Source organism: Phoxinus phoxinus (assembly GCF_949152265.1).
Source record: "Phoxinus phoxinus genome assembly, chromosome: 7".
Lineage (NCBI taxonomy): Eukaryota > Metazoa > Chordata > Actinopteri > Cypriniformes > Leuciscidae > Phoxinus > Phoxinus phoxinus.
The window spans coordinates 34,834,489-34,855,385 of NC_136882.1; the positions used below are offsets into that span (position 1 = coordinate 34,834,489).

General features: G+C 38.1%; 1 protein-coding gene across 7 annotated transcripts in view; it reads right to left on the minus strand.

Moving 5' to 3' along the window:
* Positions 1 to 20,897, minus strand: part of hdac4 (histone deacetylase 4) — a 207,009-nt gene that overhangs the window by 176,248 nt on the left and 9,864 nt on the right. For 3 of the 7 annotated variants that reach the window (XM_079618643.1, XM_079618645.1, XM_079618646.1), the window contains exon 3: positions 5,929 to 6,196. In XM_079618643.1, the coding sequence (XP_079474769.1) occupies positions 5,929 to 5,950 (22 nt within the window). In that variant the 5' untranslated portion in view covers positions 5,951 to 6,196. Of the gene's footprint in view, positions 1 to 5,928; positions 6,197 to 11,112; positions 11,255 to 16,882; positions 16,999 to 20,362; positions 20,555 to 20,897 lie in introns of those variants that run through there. The other 4 variants (XM_079618642.1, XM_079618647.1, XM_079618644.1 and 1 more) reach the window with 4 other exon arrangements.

Here is a 20,897-nt window from a genome sequence, read left to right on the forward strand (position 1 = left end):
AGGCTTCAGTCACAACCCGGCCTGTCTTTGTGTTTATGTTTGAAGCAGGAGAGTTGCCTTCATGACGATTTATTGACGCAAGATCCCCACAGTTCAGCCTGCCAGCGATTAATCATGGGGCTTGTTCAGGCCTGTGAGAGCGATCTCCCCACAACCTGAGCCAGGAGACTAACCTACTTGTGAGATCGGCACAACGCTTGTTCACTGGAACAAAACTACCACCCAAAATGTGTTCCCAGCAAAGAATATATGATCTGCCATCCTTCAACACCAAACAACGGTTCCTCTTGCTGGAAAATAATTGAGCTTCATGGCAGAAATTATGTTTACACAACTTACATGCTCCTCCATGAGCATGTGACATGGCAAGCGTTCACGTTTCTGAGGAAAAGGGCCCTGAGAAACCAGACAAAAATAGGTTTCGTGATGAAAGACCGCTCCTATTCCTTATAGGTTCCCAGAGCATGGGATCCCTTCATGAGAAGTGAGGATGTAACGTACAAACAAGCTTCACACGACATGCAATTCATAAACAGAGAAGATTAAAGATCTGAAGAGGGCAAACCTCAAGGTATGACACAAAACAACAACTGAACAAACATGAAAAAAGAAAACAACTTACATAATGCAGTTGCTTGATCTATATTACAACTGCACAACCACACTTGAGATGCACTCTAGAGACAGACACGTATGGGCCAATATTGTGTTTGTTTCATACATACCATGATAATGTGCAGGTCTATTTCAGTATTATATCCACCACTCCGCTCTGTAAATAATGCCGTTGGCCACTGCAAACCCATTAAATGCACATTAGAGGTCAATATTTTTTTAGCAATATTTTTTATTTAATTTTTCCGCAGGTGTAGACTCATTGTGTAAGCGTTTGCTGAAGAGCGTCACTGATGTATATTTACAACATGTTTTTGAAGCGCTGATCATTGTAGCCAACCACAGACATTTTTGATGAGCGCGTGAGTACAATGGCCATTCCGCTGTGTTTACGATTTTTGCTCAAAGCGTCACATTTTTACAATTTCAGTATCGACTTGGTACCTTTTGTTGGTTCTTTTGACAATACTAGTTTATGCATGGATTCAATATACTGTTACACAACATGCGTTATCTTAACTATTTACGTTCCAGACCTGAATGTGTTTAACTGAATACTCATTTTGGTACTTGCGATTCACAAGCTGTTTGAAAGGCGGCTTTATGTGCGCGTTAATTATAAAGATCAGTGGCGCGCACGCTTTTGGTGTGAGCGCAAAACCTGTGGGAATTAGAAAAATGATGCACAATACAAGCACTTTAACCGGAGCGAATGAGACGAGTGAGTGAGAGAAAGCGGGTGTGTCACTTCACTTCACCGTCGGAAAGAAGAGAGTGAGAACACGCAGCTGACGTTATTGCCTGTGCAATATTCCTAATGTAATATTGGCTGATTAATCTCTAATACACACACACAATGCATATAACGGTTTAAAAAGAACCAATAGCAGAACTACATATCTGCTACCTTTAACAACACTCAAATGACCTGACATGGTCATGGCCTTTTGGCAATATGGCAATTTTCTCTTACTTCGAACCCACTTAACCAGCCTTAAATCTGGCAGAGAGACAAAACTCCTAGCACAAGGTTATTTAATGAATGGACAAACTGACTGGAACTCATAGAGAGAGACATAGTTTGGGTTTTATGGGGGAAGGAAAAATTCCCTGCAAAACCTGCCCTCTGAATGCCGAGAAGGAAATAATTACACATAATGAGGCACAAAAAGCACTCAAATATCATGATTAAACTCTGCAAAACAAGATAGTTCCAGCACAAATTGGTTTAATAGTTCAAAACAATGACCACGGGACTAGAACAAATGAAGCCACCCAAAAATGTCAGCTCAAAATAGAAGAAAAACAAACAAACAGGGCAACAGCCAAAATAAGTTTACTCACTATTTTTGTATTGCACATAATGTGGTAATGCGTGTAGGCCTACTAAATAAAAACATATAACAGGCATTCCATCAGGCCTGGAATTCAAAATAATAGGAATTATTCATGGCAAAAAAAAAAAAATTAAAGGAAAACATGAATCTATCACTGTACCGTGTACTCGCATTTTACAAAAAACACATTATGATTCACATTTCAACCATGTAAATCTGTCCGCCCCTCGTAAACATCAGGACTTATTTTCCACATTCTCATTTTAAAACTCAAACTTGCAAGCAAGCAAGAAAGAAAGCAAAGACTGATACAAAAAAAGAAAGAAAAAAAAGTCACGCAAGTTTACAGGCACGGATTTCCGTCAATCCGGATCAATTCAATCCAAAAGTTTATACACTACTGTTCAATAGTTCAGGGTCAATAACTTATTTAAATGAATACTTTCATAACATTCATAACATTTTGAACAGTAGAGCATGTAAAAAAATACTTAAAAAAAAAAAAAAAAAATCACAAGTATTCTGGAAAAAAAATATTCTGTTAGCATTACAAATTATTACCAGAGTGAAAGCTTGTGTCAGAGAAAGTGACCGATTCAGTTCACTTAAAAAGATTATTTGCCGTAATTGTTATTTTTATCTTTAAAAAAAAATAAAAAAACATAGAAAGTCTCAGGATGAGACATGATTTATACTTTAACCAACAATTTAGGTAGAATCAGATTATTCAAGGATTATTAAAACGTGCCAATCACACTGTACAGCACTGGGTTCTTTCATGCGAGGGGATCATGGGTTACGACTTCTCAAAAGCTAGGCTATTCTTAGACTCGATGGTGGCAGTAATGCGGCATAAACAGAGATTGACTGAGGAGCGGGCAGGTTTGCAGCTGCACAGCCCGACTAAAAACAGTGACAGACTGCGATTACGAGTCTGCTGTAGGGGAGTTCGGTGCACTGGCGTCTGCATCTGGATCAAGTTGCGCTCCCCATCCGCCTGCCCTAGGGCAAACACACCATTAGTGCCAGTTGTGTGGAGCAGTAAAGCCTGTAGACTAGCAGCCATGATGTCAGCCTGCTGGGCTAAACTGGGCAGTCCATGCAACTGGGTACACACAAAACAATGGGCTCCGTCACCCAGTAACTCAACAGAATGGAACCGCCTGATATTCCCAAAGGAAGTCTGGACTTTGATATGGCCGGATCAAAAACCTGTTTGCCAATCCAGAAGCTCTGGAGAGAAATGAAAGTACATCAAGCTGTCCACCTTCAAATGCACAGAGATATCAGAGCCTCGGGCAAAAGCTTCTAAGGTACCGAAATACAAGCCCAGAGCGCTAGAGCGATATTCATCGTTACTGGCGAATCTGCCATTGCTTTTCATGTGGCTCATGGGACGAGGGCAGCAAGCTGACAATCAAACAGCTGCTCTCGATGGCCCAAGTCCTGAGACTGAGCGCAAGCATTCGCAAATGCTTTCTCTGTACCACAAATAATAAGCTTTTTTTAGTAGTGTCTAAACACTTTCTCTGTACAGATGTGAAGGAGGGGTCTCGAGAAGAAAGGGTAATGTCAACAGATGCTGAAGGAATGTGATGTGGGAGAGAGAGAGAGAGAGAGAGAGAGAGAGAGAGAGAGAGAGAGAGAGAGAGAGAGAGAGAGAGAGAGAGAGAGAGAGAGAGAGAGAGAGAGAGAGAGAGATAGAGATAGAGATAGAGATAGAGATAGAGATAGAGATAGAGATAGAGATAGAGATAGAGATAGATAGATAGATAGATAGATAGATAGATAGATAGATAGATAGAGAGAGAGAGAGGAAAAAAAGAGAAAAAGGAGAGAAAAAGAGAGAGAGAGAGAGAGAGATCAGGGAATGACCTCCTCTGATGAGAAACCGCAGATTAGACTGATGCTGGCGATCCCCGGCTGAAATTGCTCTTTCGGACCAAAAGCGGATTAGTGGATGGGATGTGTGAGAGGTGACATCAGGCCTCCAAATCTCCAATCCAGCTCAGAGAGAACAAAACTATTACATCAACCCTGGATTAGCAACACAGACCACCAACGAAGTCTTTAACCCTTTGAGAAGATCAGGAGTGAGATGATTGGCTAATGAGTGTTGTTTCTGTAATCTACTCATGTGGCGCAAAACACCGCTCTCAACACCATTACATGAAACAATACAGATGAAAACCTCTCAATATTTCATGTAAATATTTGAATGTACTCGTACATAAACTGCTGTTCAAAGGTTTTAGGGTGTGCTCACACTTGTAGTTCGGTTCTCTTGGTCCAGACCAAGAAAGAAAGTCATACATTTAGTCCTGGTTCGCTTAAGAGTTCACACTGTAATTTTTAACAGTGATAAAATGTGTAGAGTCAAAACAGCGACAGAAATCCCTCCATCACACAGAAAACAAAGATCTGCTGTGAGGAGACGTGGTTCTGATGCCTGTGATGGGCAACATAGCGACTATGACGAGAAAAAAACGGTATGCTTGAGCATTCTGTCCTTTTTAGGGTCGCATCTTGTGACATGAAGTCGCTTTTGATTCGTTTACAGGTCTTTGGTCTGTGTTGCGCTCATATTTCAGTCGAACCGCACCAGAGTTCGTTTGGAAGAAGACTGAGACCCATATTTTCAGCGCCGTTGGTCCGCTTGTTTGGTGCGCACCAGGGTTCGGATGGCAGCGTTCACACTTATTCAAATAAACCGCACTAACAAAGCAATCGCACCAGAGTTCGTTTTAATAAAACCAAAGCTGACAAGTGTTAACACACCCTTAAAGAAGTCTCTTATGCTCACTAATGCTGCGATTATTTGATCAAAAATACAGTAAAACAGTAATATTGTGAAATATTGTTACAAAATAAAATATATTTTTTCTATTTTAATACATTTTAAAATGTAATTCATTCCTGTGATGCCAAGCTGAATTTTCAGCATCATTACTCCAGTCTTCAGAGTCACATGATATCATCCTAAGATGCAGATATGGTGCTGAAGAAACATTTCTTATTATTATCAATGTAGAAAACAGTTGATAATAATGCTTGTGTGTAATATGTAATAAGCCAGAAACAACAGTGATTTTACCACAGTTAAGGCAGGGTTAGGCTAAGAACACCACGATCTCCTTAGCAAAATGTTGGCGAAATTTTGCACGCAAAAAGTTTGATCATCTATTGTCAATAGTGTGTCAATGTATGAAGCACAGCTCAAACAGAAGTCACTTTCAAACCAAGCTGCTCTCTGTTGTCCCCAAGATTAACTTGAACCCGTTGAACTTTGAAATCAGTGTGCTGAAATCTTTCACCCTCACAAAATTCACAATCACGAAGATTCCTATTGAACTGCCTGGATTTCAACCACATCATTAATTGTTGCATAATCCCTGTAACTGACCTCTCATTGCTTTACTAACCCAATGGCTCACAGAATGAAGCAGTACAACAACCTCAGTGCTCATCTGTCTAGCGGATGATTCAGTGAAAAGAAACCATCTGAAACTCTTTGACCTTTTCCTCTGCGAACACAAAAAGGAAAATATAAGCAGAAAGAGAGAAGAGGAAAGATAAAGGAAGAGAGGGAGCCAGGGAGAAACAGCACAGCTTACAGTTTTTTCCAAGAATAATCAAACTCCTCCTCGAGCTGACAGTTGGACAAGGCGGCCTTGGCAAAGTCGAGGGGACAGATATTTGAGTGCGAATCAAAAAGCTGCTCAAAAGCCTTTTCTGGCATCTCAAGGCTGATTCTCAACCCTCGAAGCCCAATCACGTGCTATTCCTGTAGCTGAGAAACACTATCCTCTTCTACAGAGAAAAACGGGTTTGTAATGGCACATATCTGGATCACAAAAGGTTTATTTACAGACAGACGTAACTGACACCCGACCGGAGCTGATTCCATAGTGTTTATCTTGTTCTGAGAGGGGTAACCTAAGATGAAAAGCACTGAAGGGCCACAAAGAGCTCTTACCTGGGCGGCTGTGGGAACTCATTGTGGCTGCGACGGCTCTTTCTGAAGTGATAACAAGAGGAGTGTGTCCTGGCAGATGAGGATGTGAGAAACACCTCACAGCTCCTCTGGGACTCGTTGGCTGCTCACCATCCACGGTTGAATGGAAAGACGAGTCAAAAGAGATGCGGGACAGGGACAGGAAAGAAAGGACAATCTCAGAAACTCATAGCGCCCCCTCTGGACGTAATCCAGCTCTGCGTGTTGGTTCCTCTTCACTAGGCTTGAACTGTCAAAAGAGCAAAAAACAGAAAAAGAAATTATGCAATGGCTGTGTTTATTACCTAATGAGCTGCTTGCTGCCTATAGAGAACTGAAATATAACCAAGACAGTGATTTGCAACGCTCTACATACAATTTACCCTTCGCAGGGAGTTTGATTGACAAGTGATCTGACCAATCATACTTCGCCATCCACCATTATGTCCGACAAAGCAGTCAGGAGGAGAGTTAGTAGATTAACATGGGAGGATTTGAACTTGAAAAACGGAGTGTACTGACGCCTTTCTGCGGTTAAAACAACATTCCTTCTTATGTTCATTCATGTTTATTTGATGCTATAAATAAACTAGAAGGAAGAGATGATCGGTTCAGGAGCAGCTTTAACTGAGACGACACATTGATCTGTCAGACACATTAAAGAGCCACAAAACGGTATTTATTGTTTAAATTTCTTTTTAAAAAATGACCAAATTTGAAAGGGGGAGACTGTTTAATATTAAAAGTAACCTGCTCTGTCCTGTCTATCAGCGTGTTGTTCAGTGTCCTCTCTGCTCCACATGTATTTATCACTGCGTGAGAACATGGTGTGGCGTGAGAGCGGCGTAGCTTGTCGGACATAGCGACAGTAACTAAGGGGGGCGGGTCTTTGCGAACGGTCAATTAGCACAACATTTGAAAAACACCTGATGGGATTACCTTCAGTATAATACATACATGCAATGCTAATTTAGATTTTGGTCAACGGGAACACCTTATAATGTTCCCTATGTAGGGGGCACACTAGATTTTGTAACAGAGCCAGAAATGAAGAGCACGTCACTCAAGTGGGCTTTTCCTCTACAGTGTAAATACACGACAAAGGCCAGAGCAGAAGGACGCCGTGACACATTTTTGACACGCGGCGGGGCGGGTGTAAACCACCCTTTACCAATCTGCCACGCTGACACATTCCCTCCCAGGCTTCCATATTTGCTGTCACAAAGCTTAACAGAACTGACAATAACAATCACATGTCAAGCAGACATAACGCAGCTCGCCCCACAATAAGAGTGTGTACATTTCTCCTTATGTCCACCTGGAACAAAGGAACCTGTCTGTCAGCACAACAACAGTATCTGGAGCAGTCTAGCACACAGCAGGACTTCACAGCTTAGCCATGTTATGTAACCATAAACATCAGCTGTTCCAAGAGGAATGAGGCCTAGAGTAAAGGAAAATCACTCAGTCTGGGAGGGGAGGCTTACCCGAATACCATGTTTCTGGCAAGTAGGGCTGGGTAAGGCTAATAGGGATGGGAATCTGAGAGAATTTCTGATTTCAGGACCTTAACAATTCAAGACAGTTATTTTGGGAGTTTTGAGGAAGAAAACCATCACACAATAATAGATAATAAAATAAAATGCACCAGTTTACTGGTTCATATTGAGTTGAACGGGATTATTATAATGACTTATTTTAATGAAACTGCTTCGAATCTGTAGCTGTGTCCGAAATTGAATACTTCCCTATTTTATAGTTTGCGAAAAACAGTACATAGACAGAGTAGTATGTCCTATTACATAGTTTTCGGAAAACAGTAGGCAAAAGATACCCGGGTGACCTACTTCTTCTGGCGAGATTCTGAAGCGCACATTCAATGGACACTACTATCCCATGAGGCCACGGGAGAGGATTAAGGAATTGAGGTGAAGCGACACAACTGACCCTGGTAGGTCACATGATAATGACAACATGGCAGATGTCAGATGAATTTCATTCACACTAACCAAATTCATACTATATAAAAAAACATGGCCGCCAATTAAGTTTAATTTCTAATGTAGCAAAAATGCAATATTTTCAATATTTCAAATGCAATATTCAGGCAGCATGTGAGTGAGTTCAAGAGTCTTTATGAGTCTTTTTTACAGATTAACTCAAAAGAGCCAGTTCCTAAGAGTAATCCTTTTTTGAACCAGAATGCAATAGTCATGATTCTACATGAATTTAATTTTTAGGATATGCACGCATAAATATAAAAAAGTATCAATACAAGTATACAGTATTAATGCATTATTGTGAGTAAAGAAAATATATAGCCTACCGGTATATATTTGTAGCCCTAATAAAAAGAGGTGCACCTAAATCGATGCACACATCTAAGACACATGTTCTCCTCAGTTTAATGTGGAATGTGTTCAACAAACCTTTAAGTCAAAGAGTTTAAATGTTAGGGTTTGGAAAAAATTAATTTTTATTCATTCATAATGACACCGGTATTACTGGAGTTGTCAAACGTCGATTAGCCGGTGGGAAAATGTCCTGTTTTAAATCCCTAGTTTAATCAAAATTACATTTTTATTAAAGATTATAAAAGACAAACAATATTCCCTTTAGAATAACAAGCATTGGAGTAATAGGACCAAGAACATACATTACAAAGTTTAATTTGTAAATTAAATTAATTAATAAAAAAATAAAAAAAATTACAGTGACCCATAAGAAAACAATTGAGCACAAGATTCATATGTCAGCAAATCTAATCATAAACTGTGAAAATGTATCCTACTACAGCACATGAATGATTGGGATACGCACAGGTTTTACTCCAGTGCCGTTCTAAATTCAGTCAAACCCATTTGAAAAACCTGCTGAGACGAGGGAAACATCACACAGGGCAAGCCTGCTTTTAAACGAGACGACTCCAACCCACACATCTATGCCCTCAAATATCCCAAATGCAAGTACTCAATCTCAATTAAACATGCCAAGAAAATGTGATTTAATCTTTGCAACTCCCAAAGCTGACGTGAATTTTTCCGCGCACACCAGGAAAAGGTGTTACATCACAGGCCCCCAGAATTAAGTGAAGCATAATACTCTATAAATCGGTTTGTTTTAGAGAAGCACGTCTCCGCAGAACCACACACAATCTTTACGGGACGTCTGATTTTCCAGCTTTCCTCTCAAAGTAACTATGGCTTCTTCTCACTGGGGCCAGGTGGCGTGGATTACATGTACTGGAGGGAGTTTAGTTCCTCCGGCAGGCTTTTGCACTTGCTGTCATCACATCTCACATATAGCGCCCTTCCCGCCCCGTGAGCGCAATAAACAGAGCGAAAGTGGACGTGCACGGACACAGTGGGGAAGGATCTCGAGTAAATGTGAGAAAGCAAGGGCGGAGACTCAAGCCACAATGACATATTTGTGCACAGAATTGTAGGTAAAGTGTACAACTGAAGAAACAGCTATTTATAATATTTTATCAATGCGGAGGAGGATGTAAAGATTTTGGTTGCGATTATGATTCAATTTAAGGATTCAGGTTCCTTAAAGGGGGGGTACAATGGTGTTTCATGTATTCAGAGTTGTTTACAGTGTTAAAGAGATGGATTCTCATGCTAATAATGGCCAAAGTTTGAAAAGTTATTTTGAACGAATAACAGATAATTTCTGTGCTGAAAATCATACTTCCGGGTTGCAACACGTTTCGGCTGTTTTTTTTCTATCGTAGATCTAATGACGTAGACCAGAGTGGAACTCCTTATATGAGCATTGCTCTCGGAAAAGCGCGTTCACGCACACGTCGACCAGAGGAGAGAAAGACCCCGCTCATCTACGCGCTACTACCGGAAATCATCATCAGCAGCGCTAAATAGGAATGGTTGATGTCAAGAATGTCTCCAAAAAAGTGTGTTTTGGGATGTGAGGGAAAGTTTACCTTGTTCAGCTTCCCAAAGAACCCAGTGTTACTGGAACAGTGGATGCAGTTTGTATGTTGTGGATGCTCCCGCTTGACTCTATAGCTCCGCCCACGCCCAGAATCAAGGACCTCGGCTTTTTCCGGATAGAATCGGAAAGCTGTATTTTTATTTTATAAATATGATGAAACTAAAGACTTTTTGGAGATATGAAGGACGCACTATTGCTCTATAGGTACTCAAGATTAACATGAGATTGACTGAAACTAAGTATTTTACCCCCCCCTTTAATGATTTTTTTTTATGAGTTTATTACTCACACAACGCACAGTCTGACAGCTGGCTATCTGTGCGCGTGCTGCGGATGTGTGTGCGAAGAAAACCATATCAGAAGAAATATAAACTGATAAGGCTTTAAAATGCATGCAAATGAAAAACTTTCAATGATGAAAACCTTCAAGTTCAAAGAACTGCAATGTCATGTGTGCCTGACCATGGATAGCGATAATAATCAAAACCAAACAAATGTTTTGTTAGTTTTTGGCTATTCAAGACACAAGCTTTTGGAGTATTCAAGGCACAAGCTGTACAGGCTCCGCCCTCTTCTAAAAGCAGGGTCAGCTCATTTGCATTTAAAAAAACATGCACGAAAACAGCATGTTCCTTTCACTCCAAAATGGGCATTTTAAACATGGTGTAATAAATGATATGTGGGGTATTTTGAGCTGAAACTTCACAGAGACATTCTGGGAGCACCTGAGACTTACATTACACCTTGTAAAAAGGTGTATTAAAAAGCTACAGTAATGTCTTCAGCTAGTCAGCTTGAGATCCTTTCCATCTAAACTGGTTATATCTCTTAAGCCTATTAGTGAATGTTTTACGAGCAGTAGGATAACTATAACCATATTAATCCGCAAAGCCAAAAGTTACATAGTATACTTTTAATGTGAACAAATACCTATTTGCGAAAAGATGATTCTTTTGAACTGGTTCTGTTAATGGAACTCATTGAATTATTCAAATAGGTTCTTGACTCATTCATCAAGCCGCAAGTAACAAACCACAGTAAGTATGAATATGAACAAATTTGACCAACGCATTAATTTTGACTAAATATTTTTCATTCATTAAAAACAATCATTTTTAAAAGAGTTACTGCCCCTTTAAATTCAGTGAATGAACACTTTTACTGAACAGTGCTTGAACGGTGGAAAACAGAAGTTACATAAAAATGACATACTTCACCTTTAAAAGCTGCCAAAGAAACCCACTTCTCTAACATCATTTGCAGTTCTGTCCGTCTACATGAGGCGTAATGTTTTCCTGAGAGTGTTTAATGGAGTGAGCTTCCTCCCTGACCCGAACTGAACACTACAGCTCAGTCACTTACTCCCTCACGGCTCAGAGATCGCTGACCGACTACATTCGTCCCAAACCACAAATGGCCCCAGCAGCAAGACCAGCGTGACCGTGAGAACCGCAGTGACGCAGGCTTGACTTGAGGGAAACCCCTGATATAAAAGTCAAAGTGGCATTTGAAGAGCCGCGAGGAAGGAGACGTTTCCCCCCAGAGTACCGCTGCTATTCTCAGCTCAGACCTATTTTAGTCAAAGGGTTTCTCTTGAATTGACATTGCCCCGTATAACTGTCAAAACATGTTAACTGCATGCAAGTGTTGATCTTTTCAAGCGGCTGGTTTTCATGCTCGCTGGCCATCACACTATGTTGGTTATTTCAGTCACGATGCTCACGTACCAAATCATTGTCATTCCTACTTCTCAAGTGTCAGTGGCGTCTTCTAACACAGGATGAAAAAACATCTGATAAATGATAAGATAATGCACACACAATGGATTTAAATGAAACATATCTGTCTAAGGCGGGTTTCTGACGTATGAAAGTGCACTAGACTGGGCTTGATCAAAATGTTGGTTTCGGAATGATTAGGACATTTCAGATCAAGTCAAATAATAATAGCAATTTTAATAGTATGTAATATTAATAATTACATTAACATTTGGGACCACAGTCTGAAGATGCATGCAATTTTTTTTACAGAAATACATTAAAAATATAAATATGTAATATATATTTTTCTACAATATAGTTAATTTATAGTAAATACTTGTCATCAGTCTAAAGATGCATAAGACCAACCACAAATGAAATATTAAAATTACAAATTAAATATAAAAATATATGTTTTTTTGTCAAATAATTATGTGTGTGTGTGTGTGTGTGTGTGTGTGTGTGTGTGTGTGTGTGTGTGTGTGTGTGTGTGTGTGTGTGTGTAATGTATGGTCAAGCCTGGCGCAGCTAGAAAGTTATTCACAAAATGTATGCCAAATGCCTTGAAAATTGTTTTCAGTTATGAAAAAAATATTTAAAAAAATATAAACATCATATATACAGTGATAAATATAAAAAAAACAAATATAAATATTACAGTATCCTTCTTTCTACATTACCGCTAACTTGTCGATTATTTGTTATCACAGTATGAAGGTGGATTGTCAAGCCAGCCATAGCTTAAATTTCATTTAAAAATGTATTAATACAATTTGTAAAAATCATCCGAAAACTATGGTAATCTCCAAGGAAAAAAGAAAAAGTGAACTTTTTCTGCTGTCAAATACTTTTTACATTTTTTCTTGGGATCTTGAGTGTTTATTTAAGTTTAGCAATTTCATGGCCTTCATATTTTCTGTTAATAAACTGACATTAAACCATTAGTTTGCTTCAGCTCTGTAAATATCAGCCTCGGCCTTTCAAAAACACTTACTCCAAGATTTTAGGGAACCCTCCAATACCTAACAACTAGACATACTGTACACATTAAGCCATTTTTAAAAACAGGAATAGGAATGGTGGCCTAGTTTTACATAAAAGTGTGTCAAGGAAGCGGGGCGCAATGTTAACGGATCGCTTCAGGACAAAAATCAGCCAAAGTCGGTCAAGCGTCCACTGGCCCTGACTGCTCATGTCTGGGGGAGCGCGTTTAACCTGAGGGAAAGGGAAGAGACTCATAAACCCTCGGCGGCATTTCAGTCTTACATCACCCCGTCTGGGACAAAACAAACCCAAACACGGCGGGCCGGCCGGCCGTCTAGTGTGACCATCACAGAGGAGCAGATCTGACACAGGCTGACAGGCCCGAACAGAAGAGCCGCTCTACCGAGCTCAGCAGGAAAACGACACCCAATCCAATGACAGGACGCCGCCTGTGTTTGTACTCACCGCCGCTCGCTCATGTACGCTACAGGACCAAACACCACTAGGACAAATATAATCTCAGCTAGCCATTACACCACACTAGAAGAGCTAATGAATGCTTAAACGTTAAATGACTCTGCTTTTGATGAGAGTGACAACATGAATAAGTCTGAGCTGAGAATCAACAATGAAAGCAAGTCAGCTGTGTCTCTTTTATCCCAATGTCTTTGCCTCGGCTAAACCCCAGCTAAAGCTCTGTGCGTCACATTCCATTAAAATGACAAAGTAGCACCACTTTTGAGGGAACCGTATTGCAAAGGAACTCCTAGAGTACATCTACTAGCAGGCATGCAGTGATGTTCAGCGTTTCTTTCCAGGACTGACGTGGTGCCGTGTTCTGTGCCATTCAATTCACTCTCATGCCACTACGGCCAAATGCTCAAATTCAGAATTCGACCACTGACGTCTTGTTTTGGCAGAGTATAGTGCAAGGCATGTTAAAAAAGGGGATGGTGAGCAACAGATTGCGTATGTTTTAACCAGTCATTTGATGCAGTGAGTGTTCATTAAAGGAGTTAGTTCAGCTGAAAAATACAATTATGTCATCATTTATTCAAGGCGTTCCAAATTCAAAAGCTTTTTTCCTTTATTACGGAACACAACTTTTTGGAAAAATCTTCACGCAGCTTATCCAGTAACTACAACTGTCATCATGGTTATTATCGTTAAGTAAAACTATTAAAAACTTGTTTTCATTGAAATGAAGCTGAAATAAAATAATATATTGGATTAAAAACTAAAACAAAAATGAGAAACGTTCCTTTAGAAACTAACGGAAGTTTAAGTACAAACTGGAATTTCATAAAAAAAAAAATTGATTAAAAAAATTAACCTAAATAGTAATATTCAAAAATAAAATAAAAGCACATAATAAAATTCATAAAAATAAAAGCCAATTAAAAATGTAAATTAAAAAAAACTACAATAGTAAATAATACTAAAACAACAATGGACAAACACCATAGAAGTAGTTCAAATGACTGTGTGCACTATAGTCCAAGTCTTATGAAATCATAAAGGCATAATAGTTGAGTAGGAATAAACCTGAACCTAAAAACTGAACAAAAATGAGAAACGTTCCTTTAGAAACTAATGTAAGTTTAAGTACAAACTGAACTAAAACTAAAAAAAATTAAACCTAAATAGTAATATTAAAAAATAAAATAACAAAAAGCACATACCGGTAATAAAATTCCTAAAAATAAAAGCTAATTCAAAATGTAAATTAAAAAAGTTCAAATGACTGTGTGCACTATAGTCCAAGTCTTATGAAATCATATAGGCATAATAGTTTTGTGTAGGAATAAACCTGAATGAGATTTTTCAGAGATAAGGCACATGAGCTTTATGCATTAACTTATGGTTCTTTAAAGAAATAGTTCCCATTCGTTCAAATCAATCAAAAATCCAACTGACTTGAAAAAAAAAAAAACACTGAAGACATTTGGCATCAAAACACCTTCATGTTCCATGGAAGGAATGAAATGAAATGAGGGCGAGTAAATGATGACAGTTTAATTTTTGGGTGAACTATCCCTCTAACAGTGTTTATTAATATGTCTATTTTGGAGCATGACACCAATGAACACTATGAACTGTTGGAAAAGATATACGAGATGAAAATAATTCACCTAATGCATTCCTCTGGGGGGAAAGCAACAGCATACAGGTTTGGAACAGCATGAGGGTGAGTAAATACAGACAGAGTTTGTATTTTAGGGTCAACTATTCCTTAAATAGTCAGATGAGTATCAAGAATTCAACATCTCCATTTCCATACAGGCCTGACTCTTTCCAGATACACAGAGATCAGGAAATGAGGCTTGCGACTGTGTGCCTGTCTGGACTTTATGAGGGGCGAAACAATCATCACTCACTTCCCCTCGGCCGTCGCGTCCTCCGCTAGGACTGCAGGGGTCACAGTCAGGTTACCACCTTGACCAACGCACTGCCCACAAACACTTCGTTTTCATTAAAACCATCATACAAACAGACAAGCCTTTCATTACTGCAATCTTGGGTTTCGGACAAACACAGATTGCCAAATGAACCCTGCCAAATGAAGCCTCGCCAAGTTCTGCCAGAGCACAATGGAAAACCGAACGGGCGCTTAAACAAACCAAAAGTGACACGGACACCAAACACGACAGCACTCAAACCACTCAATCTAATACACAAAAATGAAACGTTTGTCATCATTTACTCATCCTCATGTCGTTCCAAATCGGTATGAATTTATTTCTTCTGTGGAGCACAAAGAATATTTATTGTTCTTTTCGATATAATGAAACTAAATTGTGAAGGGTGCTGTAAGGCTCTAAAATGATAAAGCAACACCATGAATAATAATATCATCACATAAATATCATACAGGGCTGCATGATTTGGAGGGGTGAAGGGAATATGAAAATTGCTAAATGCGATTAAAATGCCTTTGCTTTGGCAAAACAAAATTTTGATTATACATCAATATGAACATAATAATATTGTTATTCTTATTAATATTTTTTACTAAACAAAATATTAAAATTAGAAATATTACTAAAAAGAGTATTTAAGAAAATGTTAAATGTGCAATTGAGATTAAAATGTATTTGCTGTGGTTGTTTGAACAATTTGGCCAAAAATAAGAGATTATATAGTAATAATTATAACAACAGTAATATCATTGTTATTAGTAGTATTAATAATTGTTTTACTAAACCAAATTTTTGTTTAAATAAAAAATTGTGATTAAAATGATTTTGCTGTGCACAAAAATGTGAGATTATCCATCGATATAACTATAATAATAATATAATAATTTAGTAATAATAATACTTTTTATTACTAAACCATTTTAATATATGATGAAATAGATTAAAACAAAGTATTTAAGGAAATTTAAAATTGTGATTGCAATTAAAATTATTGTACAATTTGGATTATATATCATTATGACTATTATAATAATATTTTAACTAGTTAAAATATTAAAATAAGAATAAAAATAAAAAAAAATAAAAAAAGAGTATTTCCATTTTTAAGTATAACCGATAAGTTAAAATACTTATGTTTATCTCTTAAATTATACATAAAATTTGTTTGAAGCACTACTCATTAAAAGTTTGCATAAAAAATGCGTTCTCAAATGCACATTATAAGTGACCCAAGCTGCAGAGTTCATGTGAACCGAGCCGCTCTGAGACGCTGAAAACACTGGATCATGAGCTGTTGGGTTTAAAAGAACAGCTCCACGCTATATTTCATTAAATCAGAGCCTTCGCTATTTGATAATCACAAAGCAAGATCGCAATTCTGATTTTATTTGATTAGTCGTGCAGCCCTAATATCTGACTGACTTGAGGATAACATTTCTTTAAGATGAAAGTGAAACAAAAACTGTCAAGTTCCAATAAGGACAAAATCTATATAACTCTTGCATATATTCCAGTCTCATGGAGTCACATGGACTGAATTTAAGTCAATATTCATTCAAATGTTGCTTCACTTATTCATTTTCACTGCATGGAAAATGTGTAAATAAATATCTCCTTTTGCATTTCATAAAAGCCACAGAAGTTTGGAAAAACGTGAGGGTGAATATATAAAATGACAAAACGTTCATTTTAGGAAGAAGCACCATCCTACAAGTATCCAGAGACTTAGCAGACAACACAAGCCCTGAGGGACATTAAGACAATCCTCGAAATAACACTGCTAGTGACAAACATCCAATTTTCCAGTTAGGGGACAACCTTTCCACGGATCGCCAGTCACACTTGTCATCTGTCCAGCCGCATTTCCCACCTACAGTTACGCCCCGTCTCCAGTTAACGCTTTTCCTCGGAGCCAAACTCTCGCTCTCTTTCCTCTTCAGTCACAGATGCAGCACACGGTGCAATCTGCCAATCTCCATGAGTCATCCAGCACTGTTAATTATGTACCCTGAGGAGTAGAATTGATTAGCGAGGGTCTCAAACTGATTTAAATTGTTATTTGAGACTATATAAAGCGTGGGCCTAAACATTGCCATTTAGTCGCATTCACTAAGCGCTGTCGTTTTTCAGAATCCTACTTTGCCAAGCCACACAGATTGGATCTGTGGAGAGAGAAGCAGAGACAGGATAAACGGTGCCGGTGCGTTCACTGACAATGTGCTTCAAGGGGAGAAACTTTTTCACTTTAGCTTTCAATGAGAGAGGTGCTGTATGATACGAATAATTATTCAAAAATAGACGAGTCACTACGAGTTGAGTAGGATGTCAATCATTATGGCAAGCCTACAGTTAAACTGTTAGCACATGAAAAGAGGCGAGAACTTAATGGCAAATCATTCATGTCAGCATAGAACAAAATTAAAAGTTTGGAGTTTTTGTTCTCCTCACCAAGCTTGCATTTTTTGATCAGTAAAATAAGTGGTTGGAAAATTAATAATAACAGTAATATTCAGAAGTATATCAGTTTTAAACCTGTGATGACAAAGCATCATTACTCCAGTCTTGAATGTCACATGATCCTTTAGAAATTATTGATCATAATATGCGGATTTATTGCTCAAGAAACACTCCTATTATTATCAACAGTTGTGCTGCTTAATATTTTGTGGAAACGGTGATACGTTTTTTAATCAGGATTTGTTTATAATTTGAAAGTTCAAAAGAACAGCATTTATTTTAAATATAATTATTTTTTGTAGCATTGTAAAAGGCTTTACTGTCAATTTTGATGAATTGAATGATCCTTGCTGAATAAAATTATTAATTTCTTTAAAAAATAAAGCTTTTAAACAGTATATGGATCAAGTTTACTCATCATGCGTGCGTAATTGGATTAGCTGACCAGTGCATGAATTCAACTAGTTAAAAAGCATACCGGTTAATCTCACATTTCACCCAAAATCAAAAACAAACAAGAAATTATATTTTGCATTAAGAAAAAAATATATATTTTTAATCTATAAATGATTACGACCATTTTATGCTTTTTTTTTTTTCATAATTCCAAACCATAAATTCTCAATACCATCATGCATCTGGATATTTTTGTAGGTGTAATTGTCATTATACTGAACCGTATATTTTCATCAGATTCTCATCACTGTAATACAATGACTTGCTTACTTAAGTCAGCAAATATGAAGCCAGTACAACGATTTTAAATTGGTTTTTACTTATTTTTGCATTACAGTAATGGAATGATATTGTTTTGCCATGAGAGATGAGAGGACAATGGTATTTAATTGCCATAAAAATAATGAAACACAAAAAAATTGATTTATTTTTAAAGGCTTCAATATGTCTTGGAGAGAAACATTGGCAAAAAATAAAAAAATAAAATAAAGGAAAGAGCAGAAATATTCCAAAAAGTGTTCAAGCGAAATAAACCCACACAAAATCACATGTGCACATTATTATTATTTTTTGTTTCCAGAAATCCAAAAGTGCACAACTAGGGTCAAGCAAAACTAGATTAACTCTCTGCTGCCAAGTTCTCAGAAGGCTGCTTTGACCTTCTTCCTGTGGGGCCTGGAATTTACAAGGTCTGAGCGCCGGTCCTTGAGAGCCGGAATGTGGAAAGACGAGCGAGTTTCCTACAGGCTGTGATTAAAGCCTGGATTTATATGCCTGTGCATGATGCCACATGTTAGAACTTCAACCACCAGCTACGTGTGACAGCAGCCCAGACCGACGGCGTGATATAACCACCACCACCACCGGACAACACAGCCGGCATGACTCAGCTCAGAACATCAAAACAGCCCAGGGAACTTGTCAGCCCTCATGTTCTGTTTGGTCGTTTACGTCAAGACCGTTTTAAAAGCACAAAAACAAAAATTTCAACCTAACATAAACAATACACCCCAGCAACTTTTAATCTCCTGGCATTCTCTGATTGGTGCACCGGGAAACAGAACATTCCAGAAACAGCAACACTATTAAACGCATGCCGGTACTCAATAATGTCTGCTTAACCATATCAAAATAATGGAATGGGAAACAGAATGTTCATTAAATTAATATTATTGTTTTATATGGGATTGAAGGTTGCTGGTCGGTACTCTACAAAAATTCTACAAAAGGAAATCTATGAATACAGATTTGGAAAATAACATCTAAATTCACTTTCTAAACAATTCCAGCCATTCATTCATGCTCCATAGAATGACACTAAAATGGATAGTTCAACCAAAAATGAAAATTCTGCCATCATTTACTCACCGTCAAGTTTTTCCAAACCTGTATTTGTTTGAAAGAATTTTAAAGAATGTTGGTAACCAGAAAGTTGAACATTCTTTAAAATATCTTATTTTGTGTTCAACGGAGGAAAGAAACTCATACCGGTTTTGAACAACATGAGGGTGAGTAAATGATGGACAGCATTTTCATTTTTGGGTGAACTATCCCTTTAAGTGATGCATAACTGACACAAGAATCATCAGTTACGCATATGACGTCAGAACTTCCATTGATAGAAAGGAACACGCGGTTTATTGCTTGGAACTCCACGAGAGAAACATATAATGTTTAACCAGGAGTTGAAACAACGTAGCATTTTTTTTTTTTTTTTTTTTTTTTTTTTTTATCAACCACTGGGGATTTGACTCATTCATGGTGCACAAAACTACCAGGTCCTAAAATGTCTCATGAATATATGTGTAAATAATGAAAATGAAAAGCTGACGACTGTCATACTGATAGTTGACCCTGTCAAGTTGTAAAACTGTCAAAATTATGTCAAATCAAACCTGTCAAACCAAAGCACTGCTATGAAAACATGCAAACATAGTCAACATGATAACAGTCAACATAAGAGTACAATAGGCTACAGCGCATATTAGATAGGCCTAAATCTACACTTGCAAACGTTTTCTGACAGACAAAATGTTCAAACCTTTAAAAAAAAAAAATCTAAATAAAAAAAAAAAAATCACACATTTTGTGGAACGGCCATTGTATAGTCTAGTTATAGGCTATGCCTTAATTATAATCTAAAATATCACTTTAAAAAATCTGCCTTTATGATTCTCCTGCAGGTAAGTTAACGCATAGCCTACACACAGAAAACGAAACGTGATACAACTACTCCGAGAGTTACGATTCAACACACACACACACAAACACACACTGTTTTGATTGTTTCATCTGATCGCCCACAAGTTTCTTTCTCTTACTGAAATGATCGCTGCATTTAAGGAGAAAATCACAGGGTAACGCATGCGAATCGTCGCTGCTCACCTCTCCGAAGCTCCGCCGCGATCGGACGCAACGCTCCGGACTTTATTCCCGTTGGAGAGCGCGCCAACGACGGATCCACTCACCGACGGGTTCCGCCATACTGGATTGTGTCGAGCGGATCACGTGCGTGTCGAGTCCCCGGCGCATGTCCTCCAGAGGCGGGCGCTCACAGGCAGTCGAGCCCGCGTCTTCATGTTTCTCACATGGGATGAGAATTATTGACCGATTCCGATTCCTTAACAGTGCAGTGCCAATAACGATTCGTTTGATGAACACATATTGAGGTTCTTGTATAATATAAGAATATTATAGCTTATAATATTAAGAATAACAAAGCCCGTAGATTTGTTATTGTAGCCTATCGTGATCATTACAGATTTCAACAGATCAGAGGTAATAAAAAATAATAATTAAAAAATAGATTTAATATAATATGTTCAAAATTTAATAGATTTTTCGGACTTTTTAAAGGCGATACAATCATTTGTCTGGTGCAAAAAAAAAGTGGGGGGCGCAAACTGCAAACAAACTGAAT